This window comes from Terrapene carolina, unplaced genomic scaffold, assembly GCF_002925995.2.
Source record: "Terrapene carolina triunguis isolate 2854851 unplaced genomic scaffold, T_m_triunguis-2.0 Scaffold31, whole genome shotgun sequence".
Lineage (NCBI taxonomy): Eukaryota > Metazoa > Chordata > Testudines > Emydidae > Terrapene > Terrapene triunguis.
Genome location: NW_020664382.1, coordinates 7,756,617 through 7,776,410, shown reverse-complemented (window position 1 = coordinate 7,776,410; position 19,794 = coordinate 7,756,617). Strand labels below are relative to the sequence as shown.

The window sequence follows — 19,794 nt, the reverse complement described above, 5'->3', positions numbered from 1 at the left end:
TGAAAGGTCTTTAAAAAGCAAGACAAGTGGTAAAATTTCTAAGCCTAAGGCCTAGGCATATTTAGGCAGAATGTCCATCACCCTTAAGATGGAGTTAAAACCACTGTCAGTTGGAGACTTGCTGCATATCCACCTGCTCTGCCTACCATTGTGTATCTACATCTGAAACAATAGCGTGTTCCCTTCTAAAAACAGAATTTAAAATAATTTCCACCCTTAATGAAAGCAAAAGAATCTAAGGAAAATATTTAAATGATATCCATTTAACATTGCTTTTTCTCAACTTTATTAGAATTGGATTTGAAGTAACTGAGGACTTTAAATTGTTCTAACGCAGAAAAAATGTCAATACACAGGCTGGCAACCAACATTTGGTGTCACTTAGTGTATTAGTGACAGGAGGTTTCTGGTTTTTGTTTTGTTTTAAAACTATGTAGGAGTAACTGAAGGAAGGTGCCTCTAGCTTGTGAGGAAAAATGGATTTGAGTAAACTGTATAGTGACTAACGTTTGCAGCTGCTAAAAACATTAAAAGAAAATGAGGGGCTTGTACAGAGATAAGAGTTCAGCCATAATAAAAACACTCAAATATGCTTCTGAGAATGACAAAAGATTTTGGAGGGGAAGAGGGGTAGGTAGAGAATAAAAAAAAAAAAATAATATTATTCTAGCTTAAACAGATGCTCCCAGAATTCCTGAATCTAGCTATGACAGGATTGGTAAAGAATTTCACATAGGATTATGAGAACGGAAAGCATCTCATTCCCAATTCTACACTGAAAAAACCCCACCTCTGACTCTAAACTTGCTTAACCTCTAGTGGACTATAGGTATGAAATGAGGTCCCTAAAGCCAGACTCACCCACAGGTAAGTGTTCATCAGGAGTTTCATTCTGTAAGGTGTCTGCTGGATCACAGGTTCCACCTCTGGAGTTACTTGATATTGTGAGTCCAGACCAGGTACAATACTCCATGAAAAACACGATTTGTAGGAGCAAAATCCATTCACCATTTTCTTTAAAGAAAGATTTTGTTACGAGGGCCACTTCCTTCCTTCTGGCTGCGGCCAGAGCAAAGTTGATCAGTTACCACCACGGTATTCTAAAAAATTTTTAAAATCCCCCTCCCTTCCCATTTTTGGCTTTCTCTGCCTTTACTTTGGAGCAGTAGCACTAGAGAGAATTTAGAGATCCTGCTGGAATGTCATGGGAAATGTTACACTAAAATACACTCTATGAACAGAATAAAAGTAACTGTGTGGTTGCTAAGTTCTGCCCTCTGGATTATTGTTGTTAGAACTTTAGTACTGTTGTTCCATCACTACAGCCAAGAGTCTTCTCAATTCCGCTGTTCTAAATTCCAGAAGATCTTGCCACTTTCTCCTAGGCACACTGCCTTACTGGCCACCAGTTGCAAGGCAGCAGGGAAGGCTCTGTGCTCTGCTTCTTTTACTCTTTCTGACAAGGTCTCCTCTGTGTCTCCAATCTTCACGGGAACTGCCTCTTGAAAAATTATAGCTCCAGCATCGACTTCCTCCTGAAAAAAGAAAATCCAGAATACTGTAAACTGAAAGAGGGGGAAGAGAAGATGCACAAAAGTAGGACAGTTATTTGCTCTGGTTACCTTAGGTACCACTTATACATATTTCCTGTGGTATGTGAGGAGTGCAGAAAATACACCTTAGCCTGCAGGGAATTTCTGTGAGGTTGAGGAATAGCGTCCCACAAGAAAGCAGTGAAAGCCACAGCACTTCAGCCATATAAAACTGGACTAGACAAAATGCAGGTATATTTACAACAGAGAATTATCTTGCATTGACAAGGAGATGGATTAAGTGAGCCCAAAGATCTTTCCACCTCTAAATTATTTATTTCTCACGTGATCAGTAATGTTCCCTGCGGTCTATGAATTCTCTGCCTTTGTGGAAATGCCACAATGACATACGATGGAAGGACAGAACCACATTCGTGTCTGGAAGAACCGAACTCCTTGCCTCCTCACATGCCACAGTTCTGGTAAGAGTAAGAAAATGGATTTCTTAAGCAGCTATCGGAGTTGGAGGATGATTTCAAGCTTTTAATGAGGGAGCTGCGTCCGCTACTTTCAATCCTGATAAGTAAATGAGGAAAAAAAAAAAAAACTTGCTTCTAAACTAATTTAATTGTGCACATGCGTTCTCCACAAATGGTGAGAAGTCAAGGCTCATCAACACTATGGAGTTCATAACACATGTCTAAAATACCAGGGAGGGAGAGGTTAACTCGTAAATAAATCTTTCAGTTAATCGTCCAGAGAGAACTGAAAGTCATTTTACCAGGGGTCCAGTTGAGCAATGTTTTCTGTGGAAGCCAACTCCTCCAAAAGCCATAGACTCTCCTAGCATCATGCAGGCCTACCACGGCTAGTTGAATGATTCAAAAATTTTGACAAAATTGGTGTCAAAACAGAAACATCAGCACCAGGAAATTAGGTGTCCCAGGTCTTCTGAATTCCTTATGGGAGGTCAAGAGCTGGGCCTAAGACTGTTGCTTATCCTGCTCAAAGCAAGTCTTGACAACATGGTGGCAATATTGCCAACTCCAAGTGTTAAAAGAAAAGAAAAAAAAAAAAAAGACTTTTACAAAATTAATACAGTTAGGGTTCTTTTCTTTGCCTGCTGGGGTGTGGGCCTTTAGGTTACAGTCACTCCATAGTTTCAAGCTTTTCTCTGCAAGCATGAGAGCTGGAACAAATTTTTTAACGAAAGCTGAGATTCTCAGGCCTTCCTTGATTCCAGCAACTGGAGCTCTAAGAACACTAAACAGGGTGAGGCTCATGATAAAAAACACAGGACTTGGAAACACGGTAGTGGGTAAAGATGCTGCTGATCACCAAGGCCTTGCTTGTGCTAGCGCTCCCATTGATATGACAACTAGTGGAGCAGCACTACAGTTACCAATGGTAGGAAGCTGCACAGAAAAAAAGCAAGTGTAGCTAAAGCCTGAATTCTAGTATAGTATTTATTTCCAATTCCCCCACTGCACAACAGTCTAAAGAATTCATCTCACTGTACATCTAACCATTTCTACAAACGAAGAGGAAAAGACAGAGATCGTTTTGACACAGGTATTATTCCAACCAAGATTATTCACTGCACATTTTTCAAAGCTGCTCATTTCTGTTAGAAATGGCATACTTACAGCTACAAAGTGCACAGTACAGCCACTGATTCGGACTCCAGCTTGTAATACCAATTTATGGGCATTTGCTCCTTTAAAAGAAGGTAGTAAAGATGGATGAATATTCAGTATTTTTCCTAGAAAAGAATAAATGAAATCATCATTATCTCTTAGCTCTCAGCCCTCGTTTCACAAGTTTAAACATCAAGTAAATGCCTCATCGTTAACCAGAATGCAAAATGCTCATAATGCCATGACAAAGCAGTCCCAAACTCATCAAGAATCTATGTTCTACCCCATCTATTTCCAGCTGATCAGGGTTGGGAACAAGAAAACATTTGTACATATGTGGTACACTTCTCCCAAGAATCTCTGCCATAACTATGGTTTGTTTATAGCTCCTTGTTCTTTGTGGTGGTGTTCTCTTCCCCGGTGTCATGGCTTGTTCTTCATCTGACTACAGGCACACTCCTATTGCTCATAGTCCTTAATACCCACTCAAGTTCGTGACTTAGAATATTGGCCCATGGTGGCAGGGAGTGTCACACAAGCTTCCATGAAAGTGGTGAGATTTCTTCCTAGGTTAGTCTCCTAGCCACTAAGGACTGTTCAGTCTTAACAGAAGAGAACTGCTGCCTTCACAGGAGTATCCCCCTGCCCTTCCAAGAAGCAGAAGCACACCACAGCTTTCCCCTTCTTTTGAAAAAAATCAGCATAATGCTCTTTTCCTGAGGGGTTCCTCCTAATGAACAGTCAGCAGGGTCCCCGTTATAGTACTGAGCAGCACTAGGCCTTTCTCCTAGAGGTGAGTGCATATGCTCTGTGAGCATTCTAGTCACTAGCTAGCCTCACAATAGGACTGAACGCTAATCACATACATACTATTGCTACAGCTAAGCCATCAGGCTGTCTCCTCTCCTCAAAAAGGTCTTTTTTCCTCCTCTAAGTTATTATTTTGTCTGACAAACTGCACTGGAAATCCTGGGCCAGACTGAAGTCTATGGTGTGATGACATTTTACAGCAGCTAAGGATCTGATGCCCAATTCAGAACAAACAAAAATTCCTTTTCAGGTAACAGGAAGACAATAACACGTGCCTCACATTAGGGTATCTTGTACACAAATGTCACTCCATGCCTCATCTGTGTGAGTTGCATGCCGTCAGTATTCACCAACAGCTTAATTGCACTGCAGTGAGACATTTGGCTGACTAATGTTAGGGACAGCAGGGTCCAATTCCCCGGGGGAGGGGGGAGGGGGAGAGAGAATGCACTGCAATGGGAAAAGTGGCACAAGGGAAGGCAGTCAATGCAAGATGAAGGCCATGTCCTATGGAGTCCTGTGCACAATTTGGATGCACATAACAGTAACCGCTTCAGACAATGACATTGGTAGCCTTATGGGGATAAGTATAGCATAAAAACCAACAGGTCTTCAACACTATCTCCAGCCTATTTCATTCAAATAAGGCTTTTCTTCGGCTTCAATATGCCAGGTCATCTTCTAGCGATTGTTTTGTCCTTGGGCAAAAATGTACTGGGGCCAATACTGCAACAGTGACACTTCAGTTGAGTTCGAGTTCCTTGTTACAGTATCCCCAGGAGCTGCAGTATAGGGGGCTGTTCTTCATGCATCCTTTCTGCAAAGATTCACCTTCAATATTGCAGGGCCAGAGAGGAACTATGTCATGACCAGGACATGGGGAGTCTGACCTAGTGCTCAGAGCAGGAGTTGGCCCAGTTCAGATACCAGGAGGTCAGAGTCTGAGACAGGTCAGAGGGTAAACTGGGTGTCAGGGGATAGGCAGGGGCAGGTTACCAGGAGATAACTGATAAAAGTCCTGAAAGCTTTTGCCTCTCTGTCCTGTTACTGCTACTTAAATATCACAAAACACGCATGGGAAGGGGAGGATTGAAACTACTTGTGCAAAAGGTTGTGAAGCTCTCTGGTTTGTCAGGGACCTCAGGTCTTGAACCTTGCTCCACAGGATTTTTAAGATCTAGGCAGGCCAGACCTGCCACCCAGTGACCTGCTATCAGCTGCTAGTACAGAAGCAGAACTGTAGCAGAGGACTGCTTGGGCCCCAGTCTCTAACCCAAGCACAGGAATGGGGAGTTGTCCATGCAACTGGGTTCTCCCTGTTCCAGACTGTTTCCCCTGCAATACCTGCTCCTATTGCTTGCTTCCTGAATCCGTGGAAACGGAGTGCACCATTTACTTGTGTAAGAATTTCAATATCGGATTTCTCTTATCCTCTCCTTTATAGAAGCAGGTTACACACAATGTCTCCATCAGAAGGAAGTGGAAAGAATTTCCAATGCAAATGATAAAGGGAAGGGAAAGATACTGGCTCCCTTCACCCTTCTTGTTTATTTCTCTACAGGAAAGTAATCTGGTCTCCTCGCAATTTGGGATTAATGTGGTCCCCTCCTCCATAATAGCAGGGTTTAAAAGGGTCTGGCAGGGGGATTAGGAACCAATTTTGCTTTCTCATAGCAGGCTGAAGAGCTCCCTACTCACCAGCCCCTAAGGCTGACGCAAGGGGTGACCTTTCATCGTGTTAACAAAGTTCTACGTTTGGGGCGATGGCTCGTTTCTGGATGCCCTAAAAGGTCCCTTGGACTGATTCGTGTTCATATGCTCCGGGTCACTCCAATTGCTTTGTTTGGGGTTAGGAAGGAATTTCCCTCCCTGGCCCCACAAACCCATTAGCTGAGGTGGTGGAGGGTTGTTTTTTTTCTTTGTCTTCCCTTCCTTTTTTCTGTAGCAACTGAAGCTAAAGGTGAAAGCTACGCACCTGAGAGCGGTGGGAGCATGTAGGATAAAGACAGCCTGATGGGAACTTCAGCTTAAGAGCAGCAGGTGGGTAGGTGACCTATTTGAGAGGTTCATTTTTAGAACACAAAAAGGCGACATATAACCTAGGACTCTATTTTGGGGGAAATCCCATCATAGTAGAGATCACTTGTAGTGACCTCCTATCCCGAAACTTGGGCATGGGTTTGGGAACAGGGAAGGCTAAGGAAAGGGATCTATAGTACAGAGCCAGGGAAGACATTACTACCTTGTGCAGAAATTGTATAAGGCATCCCATGAATAAGCATATTTCCCTCCCACTATTGGCTTGGTTGAGGATTTCTGACCATATCATGTTAAAATCCTAGGCACACAATGGGTACTCTGAGGCCTTACACTTATTTAGGACCAGAGGGAGTACTAAATGACATTGCCACTTGAACTATTTCTATAAATGCTACAGCGTCAGCCTTTGAACAAACTATCAGCATGTCATGGCTTATTCCTGCATCATCCCAATCGTCATCACCAATGATGGGATCAGCAACTGGCTGGCTGGCTAATGATATGCAACTGGTGTGTCACTCAATTGCTTTAAGTTTCTAACTCCCCGTGCAACCAAAGAAGGTGCTTTAGTTGCAGTTTTGGGGAGAGGGAGAGGGAAGGTTTCTGTTCCAACCACAGGCGCCAGGTATTGTAGGCTGTGCCTCCCCAAACTGCCTGGTGTGGCCCTGCCCACGCTCCGCCCCCAGACTCCCTCCTGCAGTTCCCGGCGCTCTACCCTGGCCCAGGCTGACCGGGGCTGGCCGGCCTGCCTCCCACAGGGACTCAGGGCGGCTGGCGCTGGGCCTGCGCTGCCAGCCCAGCGCTCAGACTGCACTGCCCAGTGAACTAGTGCTGGGGGCGCTGCGGCCATGCTACCTAGCCGCCCGGTGCAGGGGAGGGGGAGGCAAAAGGGGAGGGAGAGGGGCAGGGCATCTGGCATAATGAGCGGGGCCAAGGGCTATCCTCCCCCAATGGCTGGGTCACTGGCCGCCCATGGTTCCAACCTTCAGCAGTTTTGTACCTTCTTAAAAAAATCCAGAGTATAGTTGATAAAAAGGCGTTACTATTTAAAGTGGTCAATCATCTATGTACACTGGCTCGTTTTCTCTAATAATGTTTGCCAGACTAAATACAATGCTTAACTGCAACTGCAAAATGTCTTAATGTATATTTCTAAACAAGACAAAATAGTGTATTTACCATCCCACTTTTTGACAAAGGGACCAGACAAAATCCGCATAAATCCTGCAAGACAGATCAGTTCAACTGAGAATTCTTCAAGGACTTTATCAACCGCATTATCAAATTCTGTGCGACTTCCATACAATTTATGGTCAATTACCTACAATATCCAAAAAAAGGAGAAATACAGACATGAATGTGGGATTAATTGACTCTCTCATATAACAAGAACACGCTGAAACACGGTGCTGTAATCAAACAAAAATCTAAAACTCCAGATATGATAAAGAAGGGTGTCCAGATACTACAAGGATAGGCACTTCAGAAATGCACGTAAGTAATAGTAGATCAAATCCTGTCGTTTTCAACTTAGACTATATTCCGCTAAACTCATGTTGAAAGCAATGGGAGTTTTGCCTGCTTAAACTCAGTTTAAGGCTATAGGATTTGGACCATTAACAATTAATTATTAATAATCACCTGAAAAATATAACAAGCACCCTAACTCTTAGACTGGCTTAACCAGCTTCAGTTGATATGAAGCCTTAAAACAATCTACAGGGTTTAAACCCATCCAAACCTTAGATCAGTTTAAATTGCAAACAAGATTCTCCCCTCCCCCCACCCATTTAAAAAACGTAACATAGGGCACCACAAAACGCTGGAGGGTTAATTATAGACATGTTTAGAAGGAACAGCTAGGTAAAGATGAGGATTGCTCCAGTTAAAGTTTTCTCTGCTAAGGACACCCATGCCATATTTAAATGTGAATAATTTTAAAATTAAATTACCAAAACTATTTTCTTAAAATATCCATAGCTTTAAAATAACGAGGCCTGTTAAATCCCACTGAAATGTACAAAAAACAATTGGGTTTAAAGTCAGCATGTTAGGTTTGAAAAGTTTATGCTAAATTGGCTGTGCAGTTGTTCAGTGCATTGGCAGTATGGTTGAGTGGATAGGGCTGGACTGGCTTCTATTATTGGCTTTGCTATTGACCTATTGTGTAACCTTTGGCAAGTCACTTCACCTCTGTGTGGCTCTGATTCCCTTCCCACTCTGTCTTGTCCATTTAGATTGTGAGCTCTTCCGGACAGACACTGTCTCTTAGGGTGGGATCCACAAAACACCTGCTGATCTCTGTAGGCCTCTAAACTCACTCGGCACTTACGTTTTTCAGGTAAAAAAGTTCCCTGGGTGTCTCAGGTTCTGGGCAGGCGCACTACTGCCTCCCTCTAGGCATCCGGACACCTATCTCCTGCTTAAGACCCAGAGTGATTCACGAACGAGAAGATAAGTGATTGAACGCCTAAGTCACATGTGGGGTCCAATGCTGTAGGCAACCTCTGAACAATGCCTACTGGACCAAGTGTGGTTCAAAATCTGGCATGAGGAGGAAGCAGTGGTGGTGCCATGCACCTGATAACTTTTAGCTCAGTAGTTAGAGCACTTGCCTGGGATGTGGGAGACCCAGGTTCAATTCCCTCCTCTCAAAGGGGGGAGGCGGGGGGGAGAGAAAGGATTTGAATAGAGGACTCCCACTTCTCAAGAAAGTGCTGTAACCCCTGAGCTACAGGATGTTCTCTTGTGAGGCTCTCTCCACCTCTCCTGGTGAAGTTGTTCCACTGTAGATAAATAATTAAAGTGATTGGAACACAAGGACTGGACCCCAGATCTCCCTCCCTCCCTCTCCGGTGAATGTCCTAGTCCCTGGACTCCAGAATCATTCCCACCCTCAATCTGGCCCCAGGACTGTTCTACTGTAGATAAACAGTCATTGGGCCAGAGAATGGGAGCACACGAGAATGATGCTGTAAGTCCAGTGGTTAGGGCACCCATCAGGGAAGTAGGAGACTGACTCAGGGCCAGTCCCCCTGCTCCAGTCACTCTTTCATTGTTTATCCAATGGGGAACACCTCCACAGGAAAGGTAGAGAGCCCTGCATCAGAAGATCCCATAGCTCAGTGGTTAGAATTCTCTTCTGAGAGGTGGAAGTTCCCCCTTCAAATCCTCACTCGCCCTTTGCCAGAGAGGTGGGGATTGAATGTAGGGCTCCCACATCCCAGGTAGAGTGTTCTAACGACTGGGCTAAAAGCTATAAAGTGGGCACCGCCACTTCCTTCCCCTCCCCCCATTTCACGGGGACTGAGTCAAGTGCCTAAGTCATTCCTGCAAGAAACCCTGTAGGCACCTAAGGTACCTGAATCTACGTGGCTGGTTCTCATTTGTGGATCTCTAAGTAGACCTTGATGCCTCCCTGCAGCCTGGACTTAGGTGCCTGTCTCCAAGAGAGGGGAGGGGTTCAGCTCTTGTCAGCATCTCCCACTGGCTGGCTTACCCCTCCTAATGCGCTGGCTTTTGCGGATTGTGTTCTGAGGTGCCTCTCTCTCCCCATGCATTGGATAGGGAGCCTCGGTGCCTAAAAGACAGTTACCTTTTCCATAACTCGTGTTCTTCGAGATGTGTTGCTCATGTCCATTCCATATTAGGAATGTGTGCTCGCTGCATGCACCAGTGCTGGAAGTTTTTCCCTCAGCAGTATCCCTAGGGGATCGGCTCTGGTGCCCTCTGGAGTGGCGCTCGCATGGTGCGCGAGCCGCCGGCTCCCCCCACCCTCAGTTCCTTCTTGCTGGAAACTCTGACAGTGGGGAAGGCAGGCAGATCATGGACATGAGCAACACATCTGAAAGAACATCAGTTACGGAAAAGTTAACTGTCTTTTCTTCTTCAAGTGCTTGCTCATGTCATTTCCATATTAGGCGACTCCCAAGCAGCACCCCTGGAGGTGGATAGAAGTTCACGGACGTGTCGATTGCAACACAGCTTTGCCGAACGCAGCGTCGTCCCTGGCCTGCTGAGTGATGGCATAATGAGCAGTAAACGTGTGAACAGAGGACCACGTTGCGGCTCTACAGAGGTCTTGGATAGGGATGTGCGCCAGGAAGGCCGCCGAAAACACCTACGCTCTCATCGAGTGGGCTTTGACAATCTGCAGTGGCGGAACCCCCGCCAGGTCGTAACAGGTTCTTATGCACAAGGTAATCCAATTGGAAATCTTCTGCGAAGACACCGGGTGACCCTTCCTCCTATCCACTGTAGCGATGAACAGTTGAGTCTATTTATGGAAAGGCTTGGTACGTTCTAAGTAGAAAGCCAAGGCCCTCTGGACGTCCAGGGTGCGAAGACACCTCTCTTCACTGGCCTTGTGTGGTTTGGGACAGAACACTGGGAGGAAGATGTCCTGGTTCATATGGAAGGTGGAAACCATCTTTGGCAGGAAGGCCAAGTGGGGCCGCAACTGAACCTTATCTTTGTAGAAGACTGTGTGTGGAGGTTCTGAGGTCAAGTCTTTAATTTCAGAGACCCGTCTTGCCAACGTCTCCGCCACCAGGAATGCGACCTTCCACGACAGGTGGGAAAGGGAGCAGGAACCCAGTGGCTCAAAGGGTGGGCTGGTGAGCCTAGAGAGGACCAAGTTAAGATCCCACTGCGGGACAGGGGCCCGTACCTGTGGAAAGTCTCTCTCAAGTCCCCTCAGGAATCTGACCGTGATGTCTTGGGAAAACACCATCTGTCCTTGGACCAGTGGGTGAAAAGCAGAGATTGCCACGAGATACATTCTAATGGAAGAGTGTGCCAGGCCTTGGTTCCTCAAACGGAGCAGGTAGTCCAGGACAGACTGTATGGAGGAATATGAGGGAGAGATGCCCCGTTCGGATGCCCATCGGGAAAACCTAGTCCACTCGGCCAGGTAAGTCAGTCTAGTTGAGGGCTTCCTACTTCCCAGGAGGACCTGTTGGACTTCTTCCGAACAGGTCCGTTCCTCCAGGTTCAGCCATGCAGCATACATGCCGAGAGGTGGAGGGACCCAAGGTGGGGGCGTAGGAGTCAACCGTGGTCCTCTGACTGCAGGTCCAGTCAGTTGGACAGGGGCCAGGGAGGGGCAGCTGACAGGCTCATGAGCATGCTGAACCAGTGCTGGCGAGGCCACATCAGGGCGATCATGATGACCTGCGTCTTCTCTTTCTTTAGTCTTTGCCAGGGCCCTGCTGCTGAGCGGAATCAGAGGGAACGCGTACATCAGGCTCCGTGACCACAACAGGAGGAAGGCGTCGGAGAGGGAGCTCTTGCTCAGATCTTGCCGAGAACAAAACTGGTGGCATTTCCTGTTCTGTCTGGTAGCGAACAGGTCCACTTGGGGAGTTCCCCACCTTTGGAAGATAATGTAGGCTACCTCTGGATGGAGCGACCACTCGTGGTGAGAGGAGAAGTCCCTACTGAGCTGGTCCGCCAGCGTGTTCCTGACGCCGGAAAGGTGACAAGCTTTCAGGTGGATTTTGTGGCTGATGCAGAAATCCCATACATGGGAGTGCCTCTTGACAGAGAGCCGATGATCATGCCCCCCCTTGCCTGTTTATGTAGAACATCAAGGCTGTGTTGTCCATCAGGACTCATACCACCCTGCCCGACAGGTGGGGCAAGAAGACTCTGCACGCCAGCCAGACTGCTCAGAGCTCTTCAACGTTTATGTGCAACCGCGCTTTGTCTGGGGACCACATCCCCTGAGTCTGGAGGATGCTGATATGTGCCCCCACGGCCGAGGCCCGAGGCGTCCAACACCAATTCGATGGAGTGTGGAGGGTTGTCGAATGGAACCCCTTCCAGGACTGTCCTGCGGTCGGTCCACCATCGCAGTGAGATAAGTATCGCCTGGGGAATGGTAATCTTCTCCAGGGGGTCTCGGGACTGGGAATAGACCATCGCCAGCCATTGTTGCAGGGGTCACATCTGGAGGCTGGCATGGCAGACCACATAAGTGCACGCTTCCATGTGGCCCAGAAGGCGCAGACAGACCCTGGCTGTAGTCAGAGGGAACACGGAGACTTCCGCGATGAGGTTCGTCAATGTGTGGAACCTTTCCAGCGGCAGGAATGCCCTGGCACAGGTCGAGTCGAGGACCGCTCCGATGAACTCTATCCTCTGCACTGGCACTAATGTAGAGTTTGTGTCATTTACCAGTAAGCCCAGAGAGCGGCACATAGCTTGTAGCACCACAACATCCCTTTGGACTTGAGACCTGGAGCTGCCCTTGACGAGCCAGTCATCGAGGTACGCGTCGATCTGGATACCCCCGGCACCTGAGGTAAGCTGCTACCACCGACATGCACTTGGTAAACACTCTTGGTGCTGTCGTCAGGCTGAACGGGAGGACCGCAAACAGGTAGTGGTGGGGCCCCACCGTAAACCCGACGAAGTGTCTGTGTCCTTGAAAGATCGCTATGTGGAAGTATGTGTCCTTCAAGTGGAGGGAGGCATACCAGTCTCCCAGATCCAGGGAGGGGATAATAGAAGCCAGAGAGGCCATGCGGAACTAACTCCTTTAGGTACTTGTTAAGGCCTCGCAGGTCCAGGATGGGCCGTAGACCGCCCTTGGCCATTGGGATTAAAAAGTACCGGGAATAGAACCCCTTGTTCCTGAACTCGAGAGGAACTTCTTCCACCGCACCCAGCTGTAGCAACCCCTTTACCTCCTGTGCGAGGAGACTCTTGCGAGAAGGGTCCCTGAAGAGGGACGGGGAAGGGGGGGGGTAGAAAGGAACTGGCGGGTATAACCCTGTTCCACTGTGCTGAGGACCCATCGGTCTGAAGTTATAGCAGTCCAGGCAGGGAGCAAGAGGGAAAGGCATTTGGAGAACACAGGGAAGGATGGATCCGGGGAATAGTTTGGTAGGTCGCCCTCAGGCGCACCCTCAAAACGACCGTGTGGCCCCCTGTTTATTCCGGGTCGAGCCCGACTGGGCAGAGGGTGGAGGCAGGTGGCTCAGATGGCGCTTGTAGCCCTTGACTCATTTATGGGCCTGGTCCTGCCGAGGCTGGCTCCCCTGGCGCTGCGGCTGCTGCGGTTTGAACCGCTTACACGCTGGAGCTGGGACATAGAGACTCAGGGTGTTCAGGGTGGTGCAGGAGTCCTTGAGGCCAAGCAATTTGCTGTCTGTTCGCTCTGCAAATAGGGCCCGGCCATCGGAGGGCAGGTCCTGCATAGACTGCTGGGCCTCAGTGGACAACCCAGAGAGGAGCAGCCAAGACCTTCGCCGCATGGAGATAGCGGAAGCCATGGTGCGGGCAGCAGCAGCATCTGACGCCGCCTGGATGGCTGCCCTGGTCGTGGTTGTGCCCTCACTGAGGATCGCTCGTAACTCCTCCTTGGAAGCCTCGGGGAGCGACCCTTTGAACTTGGCCATGGCTTGCCATATGTTGAAGTTATATTGGTGAAGGAAGGCTTGGTGGTTGGCGACTCTCAGCTGAAGGCTGGAAGACAAATAAACCTTACATCTGAAAAGATCCAGCCTCCTGGTGTCTTTATTTTTGGGGGTGGCCCCGGGTTGTCCTTGCCTCTCCTTGTGGATAACCACCTCGACCACAAGGGAATCGGGGGCTGGGTGGGAGTATAAGTACTCATGCCCATTGGTTGGCACAAAGTACTTGCATTCGACTGGAGCTGGGGCCCGACTTCCCGAGTGGGATGTTGAGCTGCCCGACACGGGTCTTGGCTCTCCCCCTGCCCTTTCCTTTCCCTTACGGGAGGTAGGAGATCTTCCCCTCACAGTCTTTTTCGGTTTCTTGACCAGAGCCGTGGAGGGAGACCAGTGCTGGCTCATGTACGGCACTGGGGGAGCACTGTACACGGAGGCCACAGTGCTTGGTGCGGAATCAGACCCCGCTGCTCTGGTGCCGGAGTGAGTGCTGACTCCATTAGGAGCGCTCTTAAAATGAATATCGCGCTCCTTCTTCGTCCTAGATTTGAAGGACTTGCAGATACGGCACTTGTCACTTATGTGCCCTTCGCCTAAGCACCGTAGGCAGCTGGTATGTGGATCGCTGATGGGCATAGGCCGTTTACAGCAATCGCAGGGCTTAAAGCCTGGGGACCAGGGCATGCCCCGACCCCTGGCTGGGTCCCATCCAGGACTAACGAAGAGTTGGAGAACTACTACTAAGGGTAACTAAGAAAACTAGTAACTATATACAGCTATTTTACGGGATTTGGAAGTTCGCAAGAACAGAGAATGAAACAACGCTAGCCAAAGCAGCAGACATTCCAGCACCGTCACCAGCGGTAAGAAGGAACTGAGGGTGGGGGGAGCCGGTGGCACCCCTTATACCGCACGCCATGCGGGCGCCACTCCAGAGGGCGCCAGAGCCGGTCCCCTATGGATACTGCTGAGGGAAAAACTTCCAGCACCGGTGCATGCGGTGAGCACACACACCTAATATGGAATGGACACGAGAAAGCACTCGAAGAACTCAGGATATGTCTACACTTATTGGGGATCGACGCAGCTGCGAAAGATCCACCAGGGGTCGATTTAGTGGGTCTAGTAAAGACCCACTAAATCAACCACAGATCGCTCTCCCCTTGACTCCAGTACTCCACCAGAACGAGAAGCGGAAGGTAAGTTGATGGGAGAGTTTCTCCCGTCAACCCAGCGTGGTGTAGACACCGCAGTAAGTTGGCCTAAGCTATGTCAACTCATGCAACTCCAGCTATGTGAATAACGTAGCTGAACTTAGGTTGACTTGTGTAGCCCTGCCCTCAGGTTTTGGGGAGCGCAGTGTTGTTGCGGTGATTTTCTAGGTGCCTAAGAGTTAGGTGCTGTGACACTGAGCTTCGCAATGCCTCACTCTCTTTGTGGTTCTCACCCTTAATATATATTTGTGCGGCATTAGCACAATAGGGTCCTGATCATAGCTGTAGCCCTTACCGTGGGGGGAGGGGGGAAAGATACCTCCTCACCCACCTTGTCTCTCTAATATCACGCAAATAGTAATAATAATAATTAATAATTTGTTTAAGCATCAGATCCTGCTCTAGTTGAAATCAATGGCAGAACTCACATTGGGCCCGATTCTCCATTGTTTATAATTGATAAATATTTTTGCAAACCAAACAAATACATGAACCCTGAACAAGGACTCTCTCCATGCTAGTTTTAAACTGCAGCCATGTTGGCTGTAGCATTGTCTGAAATGTACATATTTTCTCACCACAGCTGAACTTATTAAAGTTTGAACAAAAGCCTTTCATTTTGTTATTAATAAAAATAATCACCTTTTGGGAGACCCCAAGCAAGAAAAATATTAGCTCCGGGAGTGAAAGGTAGGTAGGTTGTTGGTGGTGGTGGTTTGTGGGGGGGGGGTGATTTTAAGTGTTTTGCAACATTAACAATGGCCGGGGTTTCTAGGCACACCCAATAACAAATCCCAGTAACATCTCTAAGATGGAAATAAAAGACATACTATTATCTCCATCCTACTGATGGGAGACAGAGAGAAGTTAAGTGACTTTCCCAAGGGCACAGTCAGTGGCATAGAAGAATTCTGGAGTTTCTGGCTCCCAGTCCTGTGCTCCAGCTCCACCTTTCCCCTATAAATATTATTAATCCTTGGCTAGATTTCCACAGCAGTGAGTTAGTAAAATCTGATTCAAAAGGTGAAACATTGCTTACTTTTGTAGGAATACCAGCTCTTTCAGCTCTTCTTAACCCTTCCACGCCTGACTTGTTAGAAATGACGAGGACTATCTGTGCGTAGCTGGTTGGCTTTTTTGTGCTGGTTATTAGGGCTTCAAGGTTTGTGCCTAAAAATGAAAAAGAAGAAATGAAGACCAAGCATTTCTTGGAGGGTAAATATACTGAACATTCCGAGGTGGCTTTTAAAAACAGTAACATAGGAGGAGTCTGAGTCAATGGCCCCTGAAGTCAATAGGTGTCTTTCCACTGACCTTAGTGAGCACTGGCTTGGACCCCTGGCATGTGTGAGAACATGAAATGGTTTAATAAGTTATGCATTTGTAAAACCTACTTTCCAGTGCATGAACTATGCTGCATTTGTTACTTTTGGGGCTGCCTATATGTCTATAAAACACAGAAGGAAAGTTTGGAGTGTTTGAAAATACAATGTTGCATTCCTCTGATCAGCTGGTTGATCGCTTGAAGGTGGTATAGAGGTGTGTGGGCAAAAGCTACATATGTAGGTGTATCTCACAAACATTTTGCAGCCGTGGGTAATGATCAGAGTATATCCAATTCAAAATGGCCTAGGGCAAAAATCTGTTCTGCCTGCCCCGAGGAGCTGCCCCCTGATGTCGATCTCTAGGCACCTGACCGAAAGCTCACTGAAGTCCATGGGAACACTTCCAGTAACTTGAAGCAGTTTTGGTTCAGGGCCTAAGTTTCTTTGTCCAACAGCCTGTGTTGCACCTTGTAGTGAAGAATGCAAAAGCCTCACCTGTTCCAGAGATGAGAACAGCCACCTTCACTTTGCTTGTTTGGGTTTTGCCTTGGATATGGTTGTGCAAAAACTGTAATCTATTTGCTTGTAAGGCTTGAAGCAGATTATTGATTTCAACATGAGCAGATTCTTAATGGGGAAGAAAAAAAAAGTGTTACATAGGTATATCTATATCTCTCTCGCTCTCTCTCTCATAGAACTGGAAGGGACCCTGAAAGGTCATTGAGTCCAGCCCCCTGCCTTCACTAGCAGGACCAAGTCCTGATTTTGCCCCAGATCCCTAAGTGGCCCCCTCAAGGATTGAACTCACAACCCTCGGTTTAGCAGGCCAATGCTCAAACCACCAAGCTATTCCCCCGCCCCCCCCGCTCCCTCCCCATGTAAACACAGAAATACAGAGGACATAAAAGGACTTCAGCACTTCTGAGAATTAGACCAGTAGCACTTCTTGTTTCTCACCACTTCAAAGCTAACAAACACTCCTAAGCATGTGTTATATGTACTGTAACTGGAATCTTCAGGACTATCATTTTAACACACCTATGAAGCAAATGCGACAGAGTATCTATGGACCAGATCCTCAGCTAACATCAGTGGAGCTTCACTGATTTACATCAGCTGGCCCTACATTCCTCTAGGTAAATGAGACTCCACTACCTGTGTGTCGGGAGACGACTTTCCCTATCAGCCAGGCTTCCTCATGTCTCTGTACGTCTTTCAGAACCTGCTGAGCCAGTGCCTTTTCTACCACCAAGACTGCGCCAATCCCGCAATTAAATGTTCGGGCCATCTCCTCTTCTGAGAGGTTTCCCTCTTTTTGAAGCCAAGAGAAGATTTCAGGTATCCGCCAACTGTGAGCATCTGAAAATGATTGAAGCTGTAAATTGCTTGTTGAAATACAAAACAAGTGTTGAATAGAAATGATTGTCTTTACACAAATACTCAAGTTCCTAGAATATCAAGAGCCAGAATTTCTGGATGTGAATTACAAATGCAAAAATGATTAGACTTGGGGCAGTCTTAGGCCCAGTGATCTTTGCTGCAATGCAGAAGAACTGGATTTAATTCCCAGTCCCTGTCTCTTACTGCCTCAGTCAGCAGGGTCTGGAGTGTTGGAAAATGTGGTTCAGCCCATGGAATGTAGGAAATGAATTACTCAACTGTGACCCATTGGCTAATAATTAGGAAGAGGCTCGGAGGATACTTGAGAAGGTGCTCTTATTAGTCATCCTCTCCTGGGAAGATGACAGCTGCAATGGTAGAGAGGGTATAAAATGAGGGAGGCACCACCAGATTCCAACAGACAACAGACAAGAGTCCTTTCCCCCATGGCAAGAGCTGATTGGCCCGCAGCAGCAGCATTGCTGAACAAGTATGATGGAGTTAAAAAGGAAGTAGATTTCTTTTTGCCATATTATATTTTAAATGTTATGTCCTGGTTTTCATACATTAGTACTCAACAGATTTTAGCATATAGAAGAGGCGAACTAGAAAAATAAAACACAGATCTGATGAGCTCAGTCTGTGGAAGGAAGCACAATTTATTATTTGGAACAGAGAACTGAGAGTCACGAGTTCTGTTTTATTCTGCACCTGGCACCAACGCTGTGTGATCCTGAACAAGTCACTTAACTTTGCTGTGCCAACAGGTGCTTGCTTGTAAAATGGGAATAATAATTAACCTAGTGAAATATATGAGGACTAATTAATGTAGGTAAAATGGTTTGAGATTTCAGAAAGGCTGTATCCAAGTGCAAAGTATCATGATTATGATGTTATGCACACATTCCTCCTAACATGTGAACTACTGATTACACTCTAGTGCACAACAAAGATCTCTCAAACAAGTTAGATTGAGCTGAGTTTGTGTGATGTTACAAAACAGTAGCAACTCTCTTTTGGTTGTTTTTAAACCACCTGGTTCCTTAAACAAACAAACCCAACCCAAAACATTATGAGTTCAAGGGAGGAGAGATTGCAATCTTAAGGCTACAAGGTAGGTGACCATATTTCCCTATGCTGAATACGGGACACCTGGTAAAATTATTTGTATTCAAACAAGTTCAGCGGCAATCAATCAGAACGATTCAGTACAAACATTCAAATTAACATCAAGTTGACTGAGCCCGTAAAAAAGAAATACTGCATAGTTGGATTCTTTTTATTTACCTTTATCTTTAAAGATAAAGGGTTCACACGAGGAGAGGTGACACACACACACACACACACACACACACACTCCTGTACACCTCTCTCACAGGGTGGGTGGTAGTGGGGGGGGGACACACCGACCCTGCCCAGCGCTCTCCACCCTCCATGCCTGGCTGGGCCTCTGGCATGGACCTGCCTCTCCTGGCGCTGCATCTTCCTGAGGCAACACATGGGCGGGCTGGGGGGAGGGAGGGGGAGATGGGACGGATGGACGCAGGGTCACATGACCCCCTCCCCAGATTTCTGCCAGGGTTCACACCAGAACATGGCCAGCAGCAGCCTTTCGGCACTGTGCGGGAGGGAAGGGAGCTACTTCCAGCCCTGCGGGGGGTGGGGGTGGGGGAGATATGGGATGACCTGGCCCATGTCTTTGCAGAGCTCATCTCTTTCCCCAGCCTCCCTGTGTGGCTGGAAGCAGCTTGTTCCTTCCTGCCCACATAGTGACGAAAGGCAGCTAATACCTCCAGGCTGTTGCTGGCCACCGACATACCCCAGCCGCCTCCTGTCCCCCACCTACAGCATGGGTAGGAAGGGGTTAAGCCCTAAGGATTCACTGTGCACCAGGGCCCAGGGAACCTGACTGCAGAGGCTTCAGCGAACCTGGCCAGAGAGGTGGCTCAGCAGGGGAGGGTGCCTAGGGGATGGAACAACCCTGCGCTCCCTGGGGGTAGGACTCAGGGCAGGGGGAAGGGTGAGTGAAGAGGGTGCTTAGTCCCTGCCCCAGGGGTTGCTATGGAGCCTGCAGGGTCGGGGCACGAACAGGCTGAAAATCGCTCCCCACCTGCCACTCCAGAGCTTAGCTGAGGGGCGGAGTGGCTTCCCCGTGCCAGCGCTGTGCGGGGCTTTGGCACACGCAGGGCTCGGCTCCTTCTGGCCACTGCCCTGGGCTGGAGGGTCTTGGGCTTTCCTGGGGTGCTGGCCCAGCCAGAGGCAGTGGGGGAAGGAAGGAGGCTGCTGGCCAGGTTGTTGGTGAGCTCAGTGCTCCAACCAGGGGCTGGTTCTCCGCCCAGTGCTGGGAGTGGGACACGCTCCGCTGGGGGGGATATGGAGGAGCAGCGAGCTGGGGAAGAAGGGGACAAAGGGGAAAAACAGCGAGAGGGGGAGCACATCAA

The 19,794-nt window shown here is 47.9% G+C and overlaps 1 protein-coding gene across 1 annotated transcript in view; it reads right to left on the bottom strand.

Annotated features, from left to right (window-relative positions):
* Positions 1-1,012: 1,012 nt before the first annotated feature.
* Positions 1,013-19,794, bottom strand: part of LOC112104627 (trifunctional purine biosynthetic protein adenosine-3) — a 54,847-nt gene continuing 36,065 nt past the window's right edge. The window contains exons 17-22 of the mRNA XM_024197038.2: positions 17,129-17,332; positions 16,469-16,600; positions 15,688-15,818; positions 7,199-7,340; positions 3,179-3,294; positions 1,013-1,535 (exon numbers count right to left, since the gene is read on the bottom strand). Coding sequence (XP_024052806.1) covers positions 1,338-1,535; positions 3,179-3,294; positions 7,199-7,340; positions 15,688-15,818; positions 16,469-16,600; positions 17,129-17,332 — 923 coding nt within the window. The 3' untranslated portion in view covers positions 1,013-1,337. The remainder of the gene's footprint in view (positions 1,536-3,178; positions 3,295-7,198; positions 7,341-15,687; positions 15,819-16,468; positions 16,601-17,128; positions 17,333-19,794) is intronic.